Source organism: Megalops cyprinoides, chromosome 16, assembly GCF_013368585.1.
Source record: "Megalops cyprinoides isolate fMegCyp1 chromosome 16, fMegCyp1.pri, whole genome shotgun sequence".
In the NCBI taxonomy this organism is placed as follows: domain Eukaryota; kingdom Metazoa; phylum Chordata; class Actinopteri; order Elopiformes; family Megalopidae; genus Megalops; species Megalops cyprinoides.
The window spans coordinates 3,362,231-3,382,341 of NC_050598.1; the positions used below are offsets into that span (position 1 = coordinate 3,362,231).

Here is a 20,111-nt window from a genome sequence, read left to right on the forward strand (position 1 = left end):
AGACTCAGTGCTCCAATCCAGAGCAACTTGCACAGGTTACTATGTTTACATGTTATCCATTTATACTTGACTGTATGCACTTTTGTAAGTCGCTTTGGATAAAAGCGTCTGCTAAATAAATAAATGTAAATGTAGTTAAGTGCCTCCTTTCCACTACACCACACTGGTGCCTGGTTCCGATAGCACAACCACTTACACGATACTCCAGAACTTCCAGTACAGCAGTGTCTATGATAAAGGGCTCTAGAGTGGCCGAGGCCCCAGGGAGCACATCTCTCAGTGGTAATACTTGGCTAACAGTGGAGCAATGGCCGGCCGCTGTGAGACAGAAGGCCCCAGCAGGAACAGTTCAGCCAAAAACGCTGTCCCCATCACAGTATCTGGAAGCGTGGTCAGCTCCAGTGGAATGTCAGAGGTCAACCCCACTGGACTGTGGCATGCTTCCTCTGATGTTCTCTTCTGATCTCAATAGCAAAAATAAACACCTGTTTACAGGAGATGGGACAACAACACTGCAGTGCCATGCTACTTCCTCCTTTGACATATGACATGGTTCCACAACTACACCCATGCCAAACCTGGCATGACAACAACCTGGCCTCACTAAGTACCAGGGGACCAGCCATACCTGGAGCCGCCTGCTTCAATTTCCCCCTCACCTGTTGGATGGCCGTTGGATGGCTGCAGTGGAGCATCTGGCCACAGAGTAGCAGAGAGCAGCATTATGGGAAATTAGAGGTAGCTGCCAGGTTCAGATTTGATCAGTGACACAGTGAGTGTCAGTTTGCTTTCTCCACTGATAAGGAAACACCTGCCCACAACCAGGGTGTGGTTATACTGCTCAGTGTGGCAGCTGACAACTTCCTTCTGGGCAGGGCACCAGGTGAGATGCCATTGTCCGCTGTTGTTGTGTTACCTGCTCACATTTATCACAGTAGAAGTTCACTCATTGTGCTCTGTGGAGCCCTGGTGGTCCATCACCAAGGGCTCTACTATCAAACCATACACAAACAGGTCATTTCTTTTTATCCTCTTGCATGCAACATGCATTTGCATCTGATTGGTCCAAATTCCCCATGCAACTTGTTTGGTCCAATCAGAGATGAGTAAATGGGGTTGGTGCATGATAAACAAGTTTACTCAGGGGTGGGCTAACATGTGCACCAACTCACAGTTCTACTTGCTTAAATACAGCAGCCAATAAGAAAACAGATCTTTAGCCAAAAATAAGCCAGCTGAAGGAATCAAATGGTGAGAACGAGGGATTTGTGGACAGTGCAACCAGTAAGATCATAACACAGGCTCTACCATGCACCCTGGGTATGCTCCTGCCACACTGTCAACACCACGGTAACCATGAAAAGCAGATGCACTTCCATAATATCGCAGGATACAAGCCAACCATCGCAAAAAAGCCACCTGTCAATCCCTCCCAGCACAGAAAGCCAAAAAATCCAACTCCAGAGCACCAAATGTGCAGAGTTCTTCCAGCCAAAACTCGCAGGGCTCATATATGCTCACCAACACCACACCTAACACAGAGGCTCTGGAATATTCTTAGTGCCTTCCCACTGCCAAGGTAGGAGAAGAACGCACAACCACAAAGGAACATTAGCCTGCAGCTACAGAAATAGCGCTAATGCCTAGAGGAGAGGGGACTGCAGAGAAGCATGGTGATGTACCGATTCCAAACCGTATCGACGAAAACGAAAGAAAGGGCCAAGACTGCCGAAGCATTCCGACAGACAGCGATAACTGCAGTCAATACAATACACCATGTCTCCCTGAAGCAGCGGTCTCTGGCACAACCTCAGGTATGGCAAGGGGACCGCACGGGAGAGCGTTTCACTTTACCGACCGCAGCCCGGGAGAATGACTACAGAACACACTTCATGACCATGACCATGACCATGCTGAGTTTGCACAGGGAATAGACAACACAGTGAGAGGCCCTTCCTATATATAAAGAGCCAGTTAACATGAAGACTCTAGTGGATTAAAAACAAACAGACTTTTAGAGCAGAGCCTCCATAGACTTAGTGTTCTTTGCCTTGTACACAGGCTTGGGGAGTAATGGAATACATGTAACGGTGTTACGTAATTAGGATACAAAAAAAGGTAATTGTATTCCATTACAGTTACAGAAAAAAGACGTAATCAGATTACAGATACATTTAGTAAAAATAGGGATTTTTAGCAGGATTACAATTTTAAAATCCATTTTAAAATAAAGAACGATATACTACCATGCACATGTGCACACATTACAACATTTCACGAGTCTCACAACACTACTCAGGTCTCCAGTGAAACCATAGCCAATCTTACAGTTGCCAATTTATTATCATGGCCTCTAGGGAAAAAATGCTCTCACTGGGTGGAAATTTTGCCATTAGTTTGTCTTTAAAGCAGAAAAGGGGATCAACATCACAGTACAGTGCAAGTTATGCCTTACATCTGTGAAAATGCTATCATCATCCAAGGACTCGACATCTAATTTAAAGAAACATATATAGGTAAGACCAACCGCTAATGTTAACTACACAGACATCCAGTTAGCTAAAGTTAACGTCAATACTACTACTACTATTGAAAAATATTTTGGGACTATAGGTGGTGATGCTGGTGACGGGATGGTGTGTGGGTAAAAACATAAGCCCCAAACTGGAAAAATCTTAACGTTTAATTGCTAGCTAGCTAGCAAACGGTACTTAAGTTTAAAAGTTATTATCTTGTCTTGCAGTACGAATGTTAAAATTAACTATTTGTTCAGAAGAGACATGATGAAGCTGTATTGGTTTGATAGTAAAGTGCGTGAAAGGCAAAGTAGCTAGCTAGCTACTTGCACATTCAACTGAAAAGTACAAATACCACCTTACAAAGACAAATCTAGGTAACTAGCTAGCTAGCTAGCTACAATACAAACAAAACAATAAACGTAACTAGCTAGCTACTATCGCATTCCGCTGACAAATACAAATATCACCTTGCAAACAAACACATAGCTATCTTAGCTAGCTACAATAAAAAACAACGTAGAAAGCTAGATAGCTTGCTAGCTAATTTGGCTTTCATGCACTTTCCTCAACTGTCATATTACTAATAGCTATCTAGCTAGCTATCAAACTAATACAGCCTCATCACGTCTCTTCTGACCAAATTGTTGATTTTACCACAGACACTGCAAGCAACCTGTTCTGACAACTTTAGCACTGTTAGCTAGCTAGCTAGCTACCAATCAAATTACCATTATGTAGTTACCGCTATTAATCTAAACATGCATTCGCACATAACAAAGGAAGAAATACCTGGACAAACAATTAATAAACCTCACAATGAACATAAAATATTATATTAGGCTAAACAGTTTCACCAGCACATCCAATCCAATCCAAAAGTAATGGAAAGTAATCAAGTTACGTTACTTTAATATTGTGATACTTGGATTAGGTTACTAATTAGGTTAGGTTCCCAATCCTGCTTGTACAATGGTACAAGGATCTGCAATCTGACTCCCGAAGACATTGCTCATTTCAATTCTGGATTCAGAAATCGAAGTGTGCAAAAGTGTCAGGTCTAATGCAACTACGCACTCATAGGAGAAAGGTTTCTTACCCCTGCTCTTAATTAAAAACCACACAAGGATGAATCAACAAGCACCCAATGCTGAAGATGACAGATTCAACTACAGGGACACATCCATTGCGCTGACACACAAAGGAAAATGCACCATGCTTATCAAATAAGGGAATCTTATTAATATTCCTGTTCTACTTGGTATGTTAAACAGTGTGGTCCAATGAGAGCTAACAGCTCCACAGGACAGATGACTTGACACATTGTTACGTATGGCACGTTTAAACTCCTTCCATGAGGATAGCATTAATGAGGAGTATGTAAGTGAGGACACTCCTACCTCAAACTTCCACTTTCAGCCTGTCAGAGAGCCAGGTTATAGATCACAGACGTTTTGTCATCCATCCATCTTGCTGAAAGTGTAGAGAGAGTTACATGCTAGTCACAGGCTAATCTGACTGTCACAGCCTTGATATGGTCTTATGAGCAAAGAGAAAAATCCAGATGTTGATAAGTAAGAAAATTACACTAGAAGATTTATTTACATCCTGTGGTATCTTATTTGGGACGGCCTTTAAGGTACCCACTCAGAGCGCATCTTTCTCTCAGCCAACAGCAGACACGCACTTTTTCCTGTGCTTGTACTCAGTGGTGAACTGGACTGGAGATAACCCTGCAACCACATTTAAAACCCCCACCATACTAAATGACAGCTGCATTGCTCTCACAGTACTTCTACATTACATTGTGTATGAGAGTTCTTCTCCAGACTGACTTACATAGGTTACAACTTTATCCATTTATACACCTGGATGTTTACTGAGGCAACCGTAGGTTAAGTAATTTGTCCAAAGGAACAATAGCAGTTGCCCCAGCGGGGAACCGAACCATGTAAATTTTGTGAACACTCCTCACCACTACACCACACCGCTGCTTCGAGAAAAAACACTTTTCTAGACAAACAGTAGTGACTGCTGTCTTTAAACAAGGAGCTGCTAAAACACAGCCCTTCCTCCACAGCTCACCAGCCATGTCCTGATCTACTGCCGCAAATAAGCCTGGCTTTGTGTCTCCACTACAGCTCAACTATAACGGCGCTAACAATATTTCAGCAAAAAACAATCCTTTGAAATACTGAGCAGTGCGCACGTCACGACACGGCCTTGGCAACAGGAAAATCCAGTCCTCAAAAGCCAGCATTTCCGCAGGATTTTACAGTTGTCTTTGAATAGCAAGTCGGTGCGTTTGAATGGCAGGCAGCAATTAGCCGCGGCAGTGGGGGGAAAGGAACTGGGCTGGTATGCAGACGGGAGGGCTGACGCTGCCGGTAAACAAGCTGCAGTGTAAATGAATGGCATGTAAGGCTACTGAGCGCATCTGCCATAAGCACATAACATAAGAGGCAGTATTTTCACCTGCACAGTGTAACCACTGCAGATGCATTTGTTGATAAACTGGGAGGTGTTCATGGTGGTGAGAGTCTGGCATGCTGGCTGCATTAAGTTTCTGACAGTTTCTACCCTGATAGGACAGACATCCACCAGTACTCAGAGACCCTGAGGACCCCAGAAATCACCTGGCTCCACATGACTTTGGTCCTACAAAACAAGCCTAAACGAATCCTCACGGGTGACTTTGGGTTCAAGGGCAATCAAAGTGACTTCGGACATTGGTGCCTGCTAGGAGAGTAAGAGAGATGAAGTCTTGTGCTGAGTCTGATGTTCTGATACTGGAATTTAAACAACAAGTGGTGGGGAAAATCCCAAATCCCCCGGTGGGGTTTAAAGGTTCCCAGCCACCTCTGCACCATCTCCTTCAAACCCTCCTCTCCTCCCCTAGTCCTATTTTTGTTTCGTATTTCATGATGCTGGGGGTTTCACAAGGGTGTCTCAATCAGGTCTTCCAAGTCCTCTTCTTTCTTGTTGCATTGCAACTGTGTAGGAAGCACTCTTATCCAGAATGTTTCAAACCGTGTATATTTTCTATACGTCATCTATGTAAGGTTTAATATTTACTGAGGAAATACCCCTGGTACAAGAGCAGTGCCACAACTCAGGGCTGACCCAGCAAGTGCTAAGGACAGTTGTGACCCCTGTCCTTACTACAACATCTGTCCAAATATTTGTCTTTTTTAACAAAATAATGCCCCCCATCAAACACACACACACGCAAATGTAACATCACTGCTATCCATCCTCTGATTGGCTCAGGGAAGCATGACAGATCTTCAGCATTCTACATGTCATCAACTCCAGTTCAACCCCAGCAACACTTGTGCAGCCCCCCCCCCCCACACACTTGGGAGTTGTTGGATTGAGGTGCAAAGGGCATTTAGAGGACAGGGTACGAATGAACAAAGGGCCAAAGGGAAGGCACAGCAGCCCTGGGTAATCTCCAGTCCTGACAGACCCGACCTTAGCCCTGTTACTGAATATGTGAGCAGGACTATCAGGGAGATTGTGTTGCAAAGTGTGAATGGCTCTAATAGAGGGGCAGTGGGTGGATAGAGTGCTTCTGTGGCCTGCAGCTGGAGACTCACAGACCCAGAGAGCACTCCTTCAGCTGAGGATGTGGGGGACCCAAGCTCCACGGCAACGGAGAACAGGTGCGTAACAGGACAGAGGTGCTGCCAAATGCATGGCTGTGGAGTGGTGTGGCGGATGAGTGTGAGTCACGCTGATAGTAAATGGGATTCTCACCCTTTAGCTCTCGCTATCTCTGCACTGATAGACCACAGCAGTTCACATGGAGCTGAGACACTCTGTTCCCATTACACACAAACATACCAGCACACACACAAGAACAAATTTACACAAACAAGCCCACACACATGTACACATAGACACACACACAGACACACATGCACACACAAATACACACACATACACTGCCAGAAGCACAAGAAAGAAAATACTATAATAACATCACAAGACTAATTTTGGCCTGATCGTTACCACACCCTAAAAACCCCAGCAAGAGAGAAGTGCAGATAGTGATCAGATGCAATGCTAACGGCCTAGCCGCTGAATGATGATGAAACACTGTGGGTCTCTCCTGCCTCAGTCATCACACGTGTGCCCTTCCTCTGCCTGCTGAGTCACCCATGCACGTTAGCCAATGACATGCGTAACGTTAGCCCTGTGTACAGGCAGGGCCAGGGACTGGCAGCCAGCTGCTCTCACCAGAGACTCCAACAGGCTACAGCAAGTCTGCACTACTAATGCTAACCATACTGAAGCACAAGAGCTAATGTAGCATCATTATTATTGACAGCACTGCTGCAACCCTTCTGTTTGGTTAAGTATTTTTAGAATTCCTCTCCTTTCCTTAATTTTTTAACATTCAGAACCTTTGTGACCCACCGAAGCAGCAACGCGAATCTGCCACAGAGAAACAGAGAGGCTCTTTATTATACTCTATATACAGTTACACATTTATAGTGCATTTAAGTCATAACATAATTACTAGATAAACGCATATAACAAACACAAGACCAAAGAACTTCAACTATGTGAAGTGAAAGCAGGCTGTCAATTCATAACCCATTCCCAAGTCCCTCTCCTCTCTGCCAGTAGGACCCATCTGTGATGCACCACTCCTCAAAGTCCAAGCTTCCACCAAATTTATCTGCTAACACCAACAAGAGGTGTTCAACTTGCTGATCTCCGACATGACCATAAATGCTGGAGTGCTACTGGACAGTAGATTTAACCATTCATTTTATAAAGACACAATAAAGTTAAATAAACTTGACGAGGCCATAATCATCAAACATTTACCACAGTATAAGCTTAGCCTTCCAACATACAAATGAAAACGTTTATTCACAAGGACTTTGGTTAATCTTTCAACAGCTGCATAACAGAGAGCTGAAAGCTTCCTGCTCCCTCTTGCCCTCCTGCAGGAGTGAGAGGTTTCCATCATTTGCTCGACACCACACGTCGCAAGTAAATAGGGCGCAGTCTGAGCTCGACGGCAGGCCAAAAAACAGGCTCGTGACCTGCCACTCCAACATTAATCGCTAATCAGACCTTCATTCCAGCAGTCCCACAGGGAGGAACGCTTTCAAACAGCACGTCACATTCCTGCCAAGTGACAGCACGGTGATGCACTCGGAGCATAGGTATCTCGCAGCATCAGCAATGTGCCAAACGCAGGACGGCCCCACAGTGTCTTTTCGCACACGGGCGAGAGTCGGCGTGGGAGGAGAGAGAGGTCCAAGGGGAGTGAGGGGGCTCATGGGGGATATGCAAAGTAGGTGTCTGCAGAGACACTCTGGGCAGTGCAGCTCTCTGAAGGTCTCTGAAGTCCTTGCGTAGTGGCCGTTTGAACACGAGAAACTCAGGCAAGTGCAAAGCTTATGCTTTCCCGGATCGATCTCGCGCATGTCGTCTGGAACTAGCATACATCTCTTAATCTCTTCATCAGAACTTCAGCTCCACCCATCCGGGCTGATGCTATGATCTGATGGCAGAAGATAGTGATACAGCAGAGACTGTAGTGTGTTGGAGAGAGTGTAAACTCTGTATAAGCAAAGCTCTGGTTTCTAGTCTCCCACAAACTCCATGCTGTTATGCCCCTGAAGAAGTGTGGGTGGGATCAAAGGGTCTGCACTCTGCCTCAGTAGAGCTGTTCGTGTGTGCTGGAGGTGTAGGTGTGTGCTAGAGGTGTAAGTGTGCAGGTTCTGTGAGAGCATGTCTGCAGTAATGAGCTCAGTCAGGCTCCATCAAAATGAGGTCACAGACGAAATCAGCTTCAAAACCCTTCGAATTTCATCGCATGGGTGAATTTTTGGGCGCTCTCATTTCAGAGGGGGCTGAAAAGCATCCACAGTGTTTTCGGCAGAGGTAGGGTGGAAGGCCAGCGGCGAGGCTGCCCTGCTCCTGCTGCTGTGTTACACAGAGGAAGAGAGGAGGTGCACGCGTTTTCAGCTCTCAGAGGGAAAGAATTGGCCTGGGGCTGCCAGACCTGCTTTTCCAGTGCTGTGCCTCGGCAGGGAGCTCCTCGGGCTGCCAGACTCGCTCAGCCATGGAGGGCCGGCACGGTGTTACTGCGGGCCGCAGTCTAGGGGAGTGGCCATCAGAGCAGCGGCTCTTCACTGGGGCGGAGATGCGCACCAGGTGTACTGCATTTGACTGGACAAACCTCCAGCCCATTTACAGACATTATGCTGTTATGCCATCTTGTCATCATTTTAAACTTCTCATCTTTCTATAATATCTTGTCACTGTTTTAATACCTTGTGAATTGTTTCCTATTTTTTTGCTTTGTGAAACACTTTGTGCTGTATTGCTAGAAAGGCACTATATAAATACATTACATTATTGTTATTTAGCAGCCGCTAATCCAGAGCGACATATACACTGTGGAGCTCCTTAGGCAGAGCAGAGAAAGCTACATAAGCATGTCAGATGGAGTGTGTTTCAGGGCCACCAGTTCAGACGTGTGATTGGCTGTTTTTGGTCCGAGGGCAGGGCAAGACACTAAGCTGAACAGTTATTAGGATGTGAGAGGATGGCACAGGAACAAGGGTTCCTCTTGGACCATCACAGTATAACCTTACCGAGAGCAGTAACACCACGGCAGCTTTAGGGGTGCAGTCTGGCCTCCCCCCTCTTGCGTGCACTCTTCTCTGGACAGGTCACGTGGATTATAATCACTGTCTGGGTGTCAGGGGAGAGGCACAGGCTGCATGCCTTTTGTGGTGGGACAGGCAAAAGTAATAACACAGCCCTCTGCCGGGCTGTCACTCAGAGCCCTAATGAACACACTCCACCTATGCCTCACCTTAGAGCTGGCAAATAAATAACATCTCGTTGTTACTTAGGTGATAATCTTTCCTTCATTAAGTGGACTGGGGCAGGCATGGACATTGAGCTACACAGCTATATGTGAGGAACCTCAACAGGCCTAATGTTAGGCAGACTATATCAGATTTTCTCTGTACAGTGGTCCCTGCCTAAAAGCAGCACCATTCCTGTGGGCGCTGATTCCTCTGACTGAGGCACTGCTAGGGATTTAATCCAAGCAGCTTCTGCTCACATGCGCTGGATCACATATGTAAAGGATCACAGTGCTGGACCCCCCTACAGCGGATCATATATACACTGGATCACAGTGCATGTGTGGTTAAGTATATATGTGATCCAGTGCACCTAAATCACACGTGCTGCATGTGTACTGGAGTGTAATGGACCGGAACTGCACTGTATTAAACATTTACTGGATCACACATTCATTGGAGCACACTCACATAATGGGTCACACTGCATTCCATGTTCAGCAATGTCACTGTGCTTGTCACTGCTCAAACCACAACTACACCAATCTGCCACACCCAGACATCCTGTGAGGCAAGATCCCTTCAGCAAAGGTCAACATTAATTTGAGAACTACAGAACGCAACAGATCCACAAGCGCTGTTATTCAGCACACACACAGGGACAGAACTACAGAAAGCAACAGATCCACAAGCGCTGTTATTCAGCACACACACAGGGACAGAACAACAGAATGCAACAGATCCACAAGCGCTGTTATTCAGCACACACACAGGGACAGAACTACAGAATGCAACAGATCCACAAGCGCTATTAATCAGAATACCACAGGGAGAGAACACTTTAAATAAGTTCAACACAATGAGGCAAAAGAAGGCAAAAGACCTCTAAACATTCATTTCCACAATGCATGAACAGAACTGCAGAACATGACATCCATGCGCATTACAAATCTCCACTGCAGTGAGAAAACTACAATATGAAAACAACCTGTGGCATTTTCAGTGGCTGAGCCACATTCAGGTGGAGTATTGCTAAGGTGTCAAAAGTACCCAACTCTCCTCTCAAATCCCGGAACAACACTCCTCTCCACCCCTTTGACCATGACACCTGAATTCCTGTCTACCCCCCCCACCTCTCTCTGCAGGATCGTGCCACCAGTGATAGGCGCGTGTGGCCCCGTCCCGCAGGGAGCATGTGCACACTCACCCTGCAGCTGCTTAAACCGCCCCTCCAAGATGTTGGAGTACTGCGACTGGTTGACAAAAGCAGCCGGGGACAGGAGAGACTCGCTGTGCCTGCGCTCCAGCTCCATGTCCCTCCAGTCCTTTCCTTACTGTCACCAGCTCCAAATTAAGAATGCTTTCTGACGTTAATGCTCCCCCTGTGAACGCAGACCCCGAGGGGGGAGGACCAGGAATGGTTTCCCAAAGCAGATGAGACCTTCCCCCCGCTTCTCCTCTCCTGGTTTCGGTGCAGTGTCCTCTCTCTCAACCCCCCTGTCCTCTGAAATCTACGGATGCGTGACAGCACACAAGGCCATGCTGCCACTCCTTCAAAGAGTCCCCTTCCGCCTCTGCCCCCGTTCCCTCTCACTCTCCTCTAAAAAATGAAGAAAGGATGAGACCAGGAGGGAAGGGAAGAAAGGAAAGATCAAGGATGGGTGATTCTTTCTGTCTGTCTCCTTTTGCAGAGTCTCTTCCACTCTCTCTCCTTTCTCTGGACTAGCTGCTCCTTAGCCACAAGCTCTGTCTGTCCCACGCAAACTCTGAATCCCACAGAAGCAGCCGCGGTCTGAGTGCTGGGTACACAGAGTTCGCCGCTGGCTCGGGAGTTTGATCATTACCACAAGGTGTGCTCTGGGAGGGGAGAGAGGGGAGGGGAGGGAAGGGGAGGGGTTATAGGGGCTATACCATTCCCAAAGGTGTTACAGGGTGAGAGTGGTTTGGTCCACTGCTTGTAAGTTTTTGAGGAGGCAAAGCGTACGCTGCTGTGTGAGAGAGAAAGAAAACACAGAGGGTCTCCCCATGCTAAGCACTCTTTGTTGCTCCTCTGCAGAGAGCTCAGTGGTGAGACAGGAAGAGTTGGTGAGACAGGAAGATAGCTCTCATGAAAACATGCCAGAGTTTGAGTTGCTGTTCACTCCTCTGCAAACACCTGAGGTGAAGCCCCCTGCTGGACACTTTGGTAACTGCTGGCCATGTTTAGCAGAAGGGAGCTGTGTAGTGACAGAGTTATTTATCTGTCCCTTGACTAGTCACAACGCTCTGTGGAGGAACTTAAACAGTGATTGTATCTGCCTTTCTGTTGCTGGAGCACTGGCTACAAAAACAGCTCAGCTACACTGTGTAAACTGTACTGTGTGCAGTCTGCTGTTTACCTTGAAGTGACTGACCTCTCCACTAGAGCCAGAGCAGGCACGCGCACACACACACACACACACACACAAATATACATGCATGCTCACACACACACACACACACAAATATACATGCATGCTCACACACACACACAGACAAGTACACATATACACACTGACATACCTGCATGCTGACGTGCGCACATACACACATGCATATACAAAAGTCAGATGGACTTTGTGACGTGGTGCAAACCGTGCTGTTGTCGAGGGCTTGCGCAGGGAGCCGCAGGGGCTAGAGCCTGCCTTCATTAAGAGGCACAACCACCTGCAGAGAGAGCTCTTTAACTGTGGATCTACTGAGGCACACACACACACACACATACACACACACACAGACACACCTGCTAACAGTTTAGTAGCAGTAACTGCGCCTTTGCTGTGGTCACTGCTGGAGCTCTGTACAGGGATCTGTAAGCCTGTGAGGTGCATATGTGCAATGGGCACCAGCAGGCTACCACCCAATTTCAAACAATTGCCATGCATGCATTCAATATTATAAAGCACAAGGTTCTGACCCAACTCCGTAGATAGTGAGCTAATGAATTAGCTGTCTATGGTGCTGGGCCGTAAGCTTGCGGAGAATAATACTAAAGGCCTGTGATAAATGCTTTTGTTCTACTCCCTACAACAAGCTGAGGGAGGCCACATTACTAAATATACTACACGCTTGAGAAGTGAGTTTTGTATCAGGTACACAACAAAAATGTACAGTTCCTTCATCCAGTTAGTTGTAATAATTGGTACAAATTCAAAACCACAGAGGAGAGAGGAATTTAACACAGTCCCATGACACAATTAACACAGTCCCATGACAAAGGCCAGTTTTGAATAATGTGCCCTCTCTACCTTCCATTACTGTCCAAACAGGTTGAGGCAGAGTAAGGTTTGGATGGTTAATGTAGCTGGTCAGGTGCGCCTTTGGCTGTATTCAGGTGTGAATAGGGCGTGTGGACACAGGTACAGGAGCCTGGAGTGTTGTTTCAGGTGTACGGCTTCATAGTGCATGGCTTTATGAAGCACGGTGGCCATTTTGGCTCTATGGATGGCACCTGGGTCATGTGTTGCCATGTCCTGGTGCAGTGAGGACTGTAGAAAAACCCTGTGCAGAGAGGGGCCGGCGTGCTCATTGTGCATCTGGCAGAGCCTCGCACGGTGTGAGCATTAGGGCATAATTACAGAGGAGGGCTACTTTCCCAGGCCAGACCAGGCCAGCAAGACAGACAGGACAGAGAGAGAGCAAACTACTGGGAGAGAAACAGGACAGGGGTGGGGGACAGAAATAAAGCAAATTACAGGGAGAGAGAGAGAGAGATGACACCTAGAGGGACGAGCTAACGCCTGAGAAAAGGGCACAGGGGGAGGCGGAGGGTCAGCAAGGTTCACAGGGCGCTGTGGGGCGGAGTCTGTCCAAATGGCCACACGTGAAAAGCATTCCGATGGTCCCACCTCTCCCACACACTTCCCTGCTGTGGGATACAGGGGCATAAAGTGTTCTCAAACCCTGTCAGTGCTCGGCCTGCTATTTCAGGTACTCCGTACAACCGCCCCCTTATAGACCCGCCTCTTCCCCTGCTGTCCATGGGACTCACTCACTCTCTCCTAATTCAAATTCAAATGCTTTATCAGCATTGCCAAAGCAATTACCATTCAACACATTTACAGTATTCTCTCTCGTGGTATAACAATCAGCTTTCAAAGCTTTCTGCTTTCAGCAAAAACTGAACAATGCTGTTCAGTTGATAAGGACTTCCTTGACAGTTGCCACAAACATTTATACTACTGAAGTGACATCAAATTATTTCTCAGCCCTACTGGGTCGCATTTGGCAGCCTAGCCAGTAAGAATTCTCATCATCATTTAAGACTACCTTGACAAGTTGCAGTCAGTTGCTGGAGTAAAAAAAAATATGTGGCAGCAAGAAGAAGCTAAATGGCTAACACAGCTCTGAGAAGAGTTATTGTGACAAGCTTAAAGGGAACATTCCACAGGTCTGCGGAGTTTAACTTTCGCACAGCACACATTGTCCGTGTGGATCACGAGCAAGAAGTAGGCCATCACAAACACGCTGAAAACACCCTGCACACGAGCACTTGCCCTAGGGGCGGGGCAGAGCCTCTAAGTCACAAAACAGGAGACTCGCTTCCTGAGAATGCCATTCGAGGAAGAGATTAAATTTAAATCTAAATGACCGGTTCTGGTTATGAACCTGCTGCCAGCTTTTTCTCACCAGTCTACATGGCATTCAACGCAAACCAGGCCAAACACCCTGAGAGTGTCAGAATCTATTTCTGCATTTAAAGAGATTCGGCCTCTGAGATGTTTAATAGGGCCTCTGAGTCCAGGCACAACATAACAGGCTCTCTCTGCCTGTTTCTTAGAATTTCTGAACAACATGCCATTTCAGGGCTTTTGCAACAACAGCGGTAGACTTTATATCATATACGGATTAAAGGCAAGTTTAAAACGCTGGCATTGATGACTTAGTTTCCTGCCTTCTGCCCATGTCAGTTGCTGAGATGGGGTCTGGCTAATTTTTTTTCTTAAATGTTGGACAGATCACCCTGAATAAGCACAGCATATGCACACAGTGAGGGATCAGCTATAGCCCAACACACAAGACCTGCTATGTGAGAGCCAGGGGCCATGACTCAGTGAGAGGGAATATGTTGCCATATGATAGCTGATATAACAAAATCTGGAAGCTCCAGAACACAGAGTTTCAAACACTCCTGAGTGAGACCGAAACCCACAGAAGACAGGGTGTCACATGTACTTACAGACATACCAGCAGTGTGGGGATGTTCCCACGCATGCACCCATTCTAGAACCACGACAGGCAGGACAATGGCATTGCATATGTAACACAAATACTCTGCAACCAAGGCAACATAAAAGAACTTGTCACAGAGGTATGAATGAGAAAAAGACAACAAAGAGCAATGTACCGCAGGTGGCAGCTGTAAAAGCCAACAACACATCCTCCTTTACATTTAAATTATTGTCATTTAGCAGACGCTCTTATCCAGAGCGACTTACATAGGTTACAGTTGTTACATGTTACCCATTTATACAGCTGGATGTTAACTGAGGAATTTGTGAGCTAAGTACCTTGCCAAAGGGTACAACAACAATGCCCCAGCAGGGAATCGAACCAGCAACCTTCTGGTTACTAGCCCTGCACCTTACCACTATGCTACACTGCTGCACTCCTTTAAGGATCAGCACCAGAGAAAACAGTTTGATTTAACAGGGCATTACATCCTAATGCCGTAACTTTTGTCTCTTAACTGCAACTATTGCATTAACAAGACATCCGTCCTGAGAACGTTATTACCATTAAGAAGCGGTCATCTGGACCATTGATACATCTTACTGAGCTACACTTTGTTATCCGTGGAAGCCCAACTGTTCACTCATGCATACGGAAGGCTGTAAATTGCATAACTGCCTTACACTCTGCTTTACCTACCTAGTGGCTACAGGGCCGGGTGACACAATGAGAGGGCATGACTTCAGGAGGCAGAGAAACGAAGCTACCCCAGGGGGTGGAGACAGAGCGAGAGAGAGCGATTCCAGGGGGGCGGAGACACAGAGAGAGATTGTCTGACAGGCACACGGAGAGAGAGGCTGCACCAGCAGGCCTGGGCCCCAGGGCTCCCGCTGCCGCAGCAGGCTAAAGAATGTGCTCTACAAGTCGCTGCTCGCCTGGAGGAGATGCCTCCCTCCCTGAGAGACACAAAAATACTAACTCAACTCCATTCCCTGAGAAGGCCTGTTATAATTCCTGACCTACTAGAGGAATTGACAGCTGCCTGTTCACAGCTTACCTCACGTTAGCAGGCTCAGGTATGATCCCTACCAACCACGCTGGCTGCAATGCAGTACACGTATGCGCCTCCATGCATTAAAACACGCACAGGGCTATGTGCACTGGCTGGGGCTGCACCTGGGACAGCATGTTCTGCGCTCTGCTGATCTTAGATGAGAGAGCAACAGCTTCCTCATCCCTTCCAGTTCCTGAGGTGGAGACGCCTCCACAGCAGGCGGCTCCCTTTGATGTCCAAACCGGCGAGGAGGTCTCTGTGTACCTGTGCCAAAAGCAGCCCATCATAAAGCCCGACAGGGTGTGCCACTCAAATCTGCACCTACTCCCCAAATTCCTTAAAAGTGCCAAAAGCCTACCATTAGCTGAACTTCAGAATGCAAAGAGGTGACATTTTGGCTCAGTGATTGATTGCCTATGTCTCACGTTTCAATTTTTTGTTATTAGGAAAAGCCTGCCCAGACTGTGCCAGATCATGTCATTTAGCTTACCGGGCTGTCAAGGGCATGGCTATTTCACACTCATCTAACACAATCAGCATTTGTGCTCATACCATACCCAAGGGTCGCCCAGAACTTAATGTAACACACATTACATCATAAACAGAAAACTTGAACATTCAAAGATCAGGTATATGCAGTAGCGGTTTAATACTGCACTATCCCTCTGTTTTACAAGCACCTTCCTCATGCATACAGCTGGATGTGTACCATTTAGTCTCTCACTGGTACTGCCCGCTGCTGCCCTCTGCTGGAGCTTTACAGCAACTGTAGACACAGTTCTATCTGTCTCAACTGATGCCATCAGAATAATAACTTTCACTTAACATTTACTTTACATGCATTTAGCTGATACTCTTATAGCATATAGCAGATATGCCAACTTCCAGCACAATAGAACACAAGTGTATCCATTCAATTTAAATGAGAAACAGTGTCAGACCAGGCACTCCAGACCACTGAGAGTGAGCATAACACTATTCAAGCACTATCACAAATTAACTTGTGCAATCTGACAGAAGCCAAGTGTACTACGGTACAACAATCCCTAGAACACTGAAGCTATAATACATCACAATACTACACTATAAAATAAGTATTAATCCTAGAGGTAGCAGGTGTTAGGGAGTGGGGACTGAGGTGGAACCGAGATGCAGTCTGAAGAGGTGGGTCTTCAATCTGCTTCAGAAGATGGCCAGTGATCCTGCTGTTCTAACCTCCGTGGGGAGTTCATTCCACCACTGAGGGACCAGTACAGACAGGGATCGTGTCTTAAAAGACCGACCCTGTTGCACCAGGAAAGTCAACTGCTCTGTAGATGCAGAGCACAGTGATCTTGAGGGAAAATAGGGTTTGAAGAGCAGTCGTAGATATTAAGGGGCTGTCCCATTCACTGTCCTGTATGTCAGTACCAAGGTTTTTAACTTTTTAACTGCAAGCGATAACAGGAAGCCAATGAAGTGAGGTGAGGAAGGGAATAACTTGACTACATTTAGGGAGACTGATTATAATGCACCTGCAAGTCTACAATCAGACTCATTGATATCAAGTTTAAATTCACCACTTACTGACAAGGAAGAGCCCATAAGCCCTGGAGTGGTGCAATTCAGGGAGACATAGAATACAGAATCTAAATGGAATCTTTACACCTAAACATCCAGTGATGCAGAGATGTCACTTTGTAGCACAGAAAACTCCAGTGACACAGACACTGTAAAGGCAATGCATTAGGGGTAATGCCCTTTAAAGGGTGTGAATGTAAATAAAGAGTTTTTTCCTTTGTAAATAAATCAGCATCTATATTTTATTCACTGGGTGGAAGAGAACAAAGAACAGCTCTGATGGAAGAATCTGGAGAGGTAAGAGACGTTAAGCAGGAGCGAATGAATACTTACACTAGATATGTCACTTATACAAAGATTAAGGGGAAGTAAACTGTACTGACCTGATAAACATGTCACTGCATCATTAACCCTTCAGGAGAAGTAAAGCACACTTACTCGGTAAAGGTCAATGACATGTTAAAACCTTCAGGAGAAGTAAAGTATATTCACCCAATAAATGTCACTGAAATGTTAAAACGTTCACGGGGGATAAAGAATATTTACCCAGTGAACATCTCAGTGAAACATCCCCACCTTACCTGAAATCCCTTTCAGTTCTAATGCTGTGATGAACTGTACTTCCTGAAGCCTGTTCACCATTCACTGGGAACAATCTCACAAGGCAGCAATTTCAACATAATGTTGTGATGGAGAGCTAGAGTGACAGAGAGAGAGGAAGTAATGGAGAGAGAGAGAGTTGGAGAGATGGAGACAGGAGAGATTGAGAGAGAGCAAGAAGAAAATGAAGAGAGAAACTGAGAAAGATAAAGACATACTGATGTGGGTGGAGAGAGTGGTGGAGAAGGAGAGAGAAATGGAGAGGGAGACTGAGAGGGGGATGGCGGGATGAAGACATAAGAGAGATGGAGAGATAGCAAGGATGAAATGGAGAGAAATTGAGAGAGATAAAGAGAAAGAGACATGGAGGGGGACACAGAGTAAGGAGGAGTTGTAAAGAGACAGAGATGAATCGCAGATCAAGATGGGACATGGAGCAACGGAGAGACAGAGACTGAGACTGAGAAAGAGAGACAGGGAAACAGAGTGAGAGAGAGAGAATGGCAGCTGAAGAGAGCTGTCTTACCTGCCAGGGCCTTGATGCGCGAGCGCTCAAATAGTCGCGCAGAGCTGTTCTCATTGTCCCAGTCTGTCTCTGCGGCCAGGTCCCAGCGGTTGTTGATGTCGTTGTACTGCTGCTGGATCTCCAGGCTGTCGTAGTCGGTGGGGGAGATGGTGCTCATGGTGACTGGAGCAGGGGGTGCAACATCCACCCTGAGGGCGGGAGAGGAGAGGGATGAGACCACGGCCCCGAGGTGACAGACTGCGGGTGTACAGTCACACACACACACACACACACACACACGCACACACACATCTAAACACATCTAAACATCTAAACTGCTCTCAGCTGAGAACTGTCTCATTGTGGAACTGTACACATCCTGTCCCCCGTACTGTCTCTATACTTGCTGTATGCACTTTTGTAAGTCGCTTTGGATAAAAGCGTCTGCTAAATAAATAAATGTAAAATAAATGTAAATGTAAACTATTCTGTCAGAAATAGTCATTGCTAAAGTCACCAAAGTCACATTGTCAATTACTGTAAACTAAATATATGTAGTTAAAGTGATTTTTACTGTAAGTTACACATACTGCTGTCATTAACTTTAGTTACTGGATCGCTGTTGCCTTTAAATGTCAGACTTTCTAAAACATGTTGCAAGTTTCTCTTGTGTGTTAGCAAGTCTGCTAATTTAGCAATGTTCCCTATAAAAACCGTGCCCTAATCACATGCTAATTACATAAGCATACATTCAGACAAACACTGTAACCCCTGATATTTCATATCTACCATTACTTCAACTGCTTGATAAAACAGAACTGCACTATACTAAATAACTGTGAAGATTTACTTTTATGGCCTGTTGGTGTCTATGTGTAAGTTTGTGTGTGAGTTTTCCTGTCTGCATATAAACCAGATTGGTATAAAGGAAATAGGATGAAGCTGGATAACTGGATAAAGCTAGTAAAACAAGACTGATCAGTCTGGATCTGCTCTGTCTTTTGATATTAGAATTAAATTAAATTTAATTCAATTAGAATTAAAGTATGACATTTACTAAAGATGCAAACAATTCCAATATGTTCATTTTTTTTTTCTTTTATAGCATAGTCTTTGTTCTTATTTAATCAAGGGTATGAATACATGTGAAAGACACTATAGGTACACAGTGTGACGGTTGGGACTTGTGCAGGGTGTGGAAATGGAGAGATGGCAGGACTTGGCTCTAGATACTGGCTGGATGGGACACCTGCACAAATGCCTGCTCTGCCAATCCACACCCCAGCCACTCCCACCCCGCTTTGAATCGACCTATCAGGTTTAACTGCAGCAAACCCCGCCCATGGCGCTAATTCAGAGAAAAATAGTGATCCTGGCAGTGGGAGAATGAGTGTCCTCCTTCTGCAGCCACTCTCTGCCCCTCCTGCACGTGGGTGGCTGCGTTTTTTAAACGGGGGGAGAGGCAGAGACCACAGAAGGATAGGTTAATCCCTGCAGAGTTACGGCACTTATTTAGCTCTTACGCCCGTTCTGTTCAGACCGAGAGCAAGCACTGACTGGCACAACAGAGCAACAGGGAGAGAAAACACAGAGCGTGCGTGTGTGTGTGTGTGTGTTTCTGTTTTTGTATGTGTAAGTATGCGTGTACCTGAGAATATGGTGTATATGTAAGTGGGTCTGTGTGTGCTGCGTATCGTGTGTGTCTACATGTGCGTGTCTAAATGTGTGTACAAGTTTGTGTGGGCTGTGATTGAGTGCATCTGTGTGTTATGTGCATATGTGTGCGTTTGCTTGTGCATGAATGTGTGTGTTTATGGTTTATGAGTGTGTATCTGCACGTTTAC

The 20,111-nt window shown here is 46.1% G+C and overlaps 1 protein-coding gene across 1 annotated transcript in view; it reads right to left on the minus strand.

Moving 5' to 3' along the window:
* Positions 1-20,111, minus strand: part of LOC118790620 (spectrin beta chain, non-erythrocytic 1-like) — an 89,914-nt gene that overhangs the window by 39,684 nt on the left and 30,119 nt on the right. Inside the window, exon 2 of the mRNA XM_036547594.1 lies at positions 18,289-18,476. Within this exon, the coding sequence (XP_036403487.1) occupies positions 18,289-18,445 (157 nt within the window). The 5' untranslated portion in view covers positions 18,446-18,476. The remainder of the gene's footprint in view (positions 1-18,288; positions 18,477-20,111) is intronic.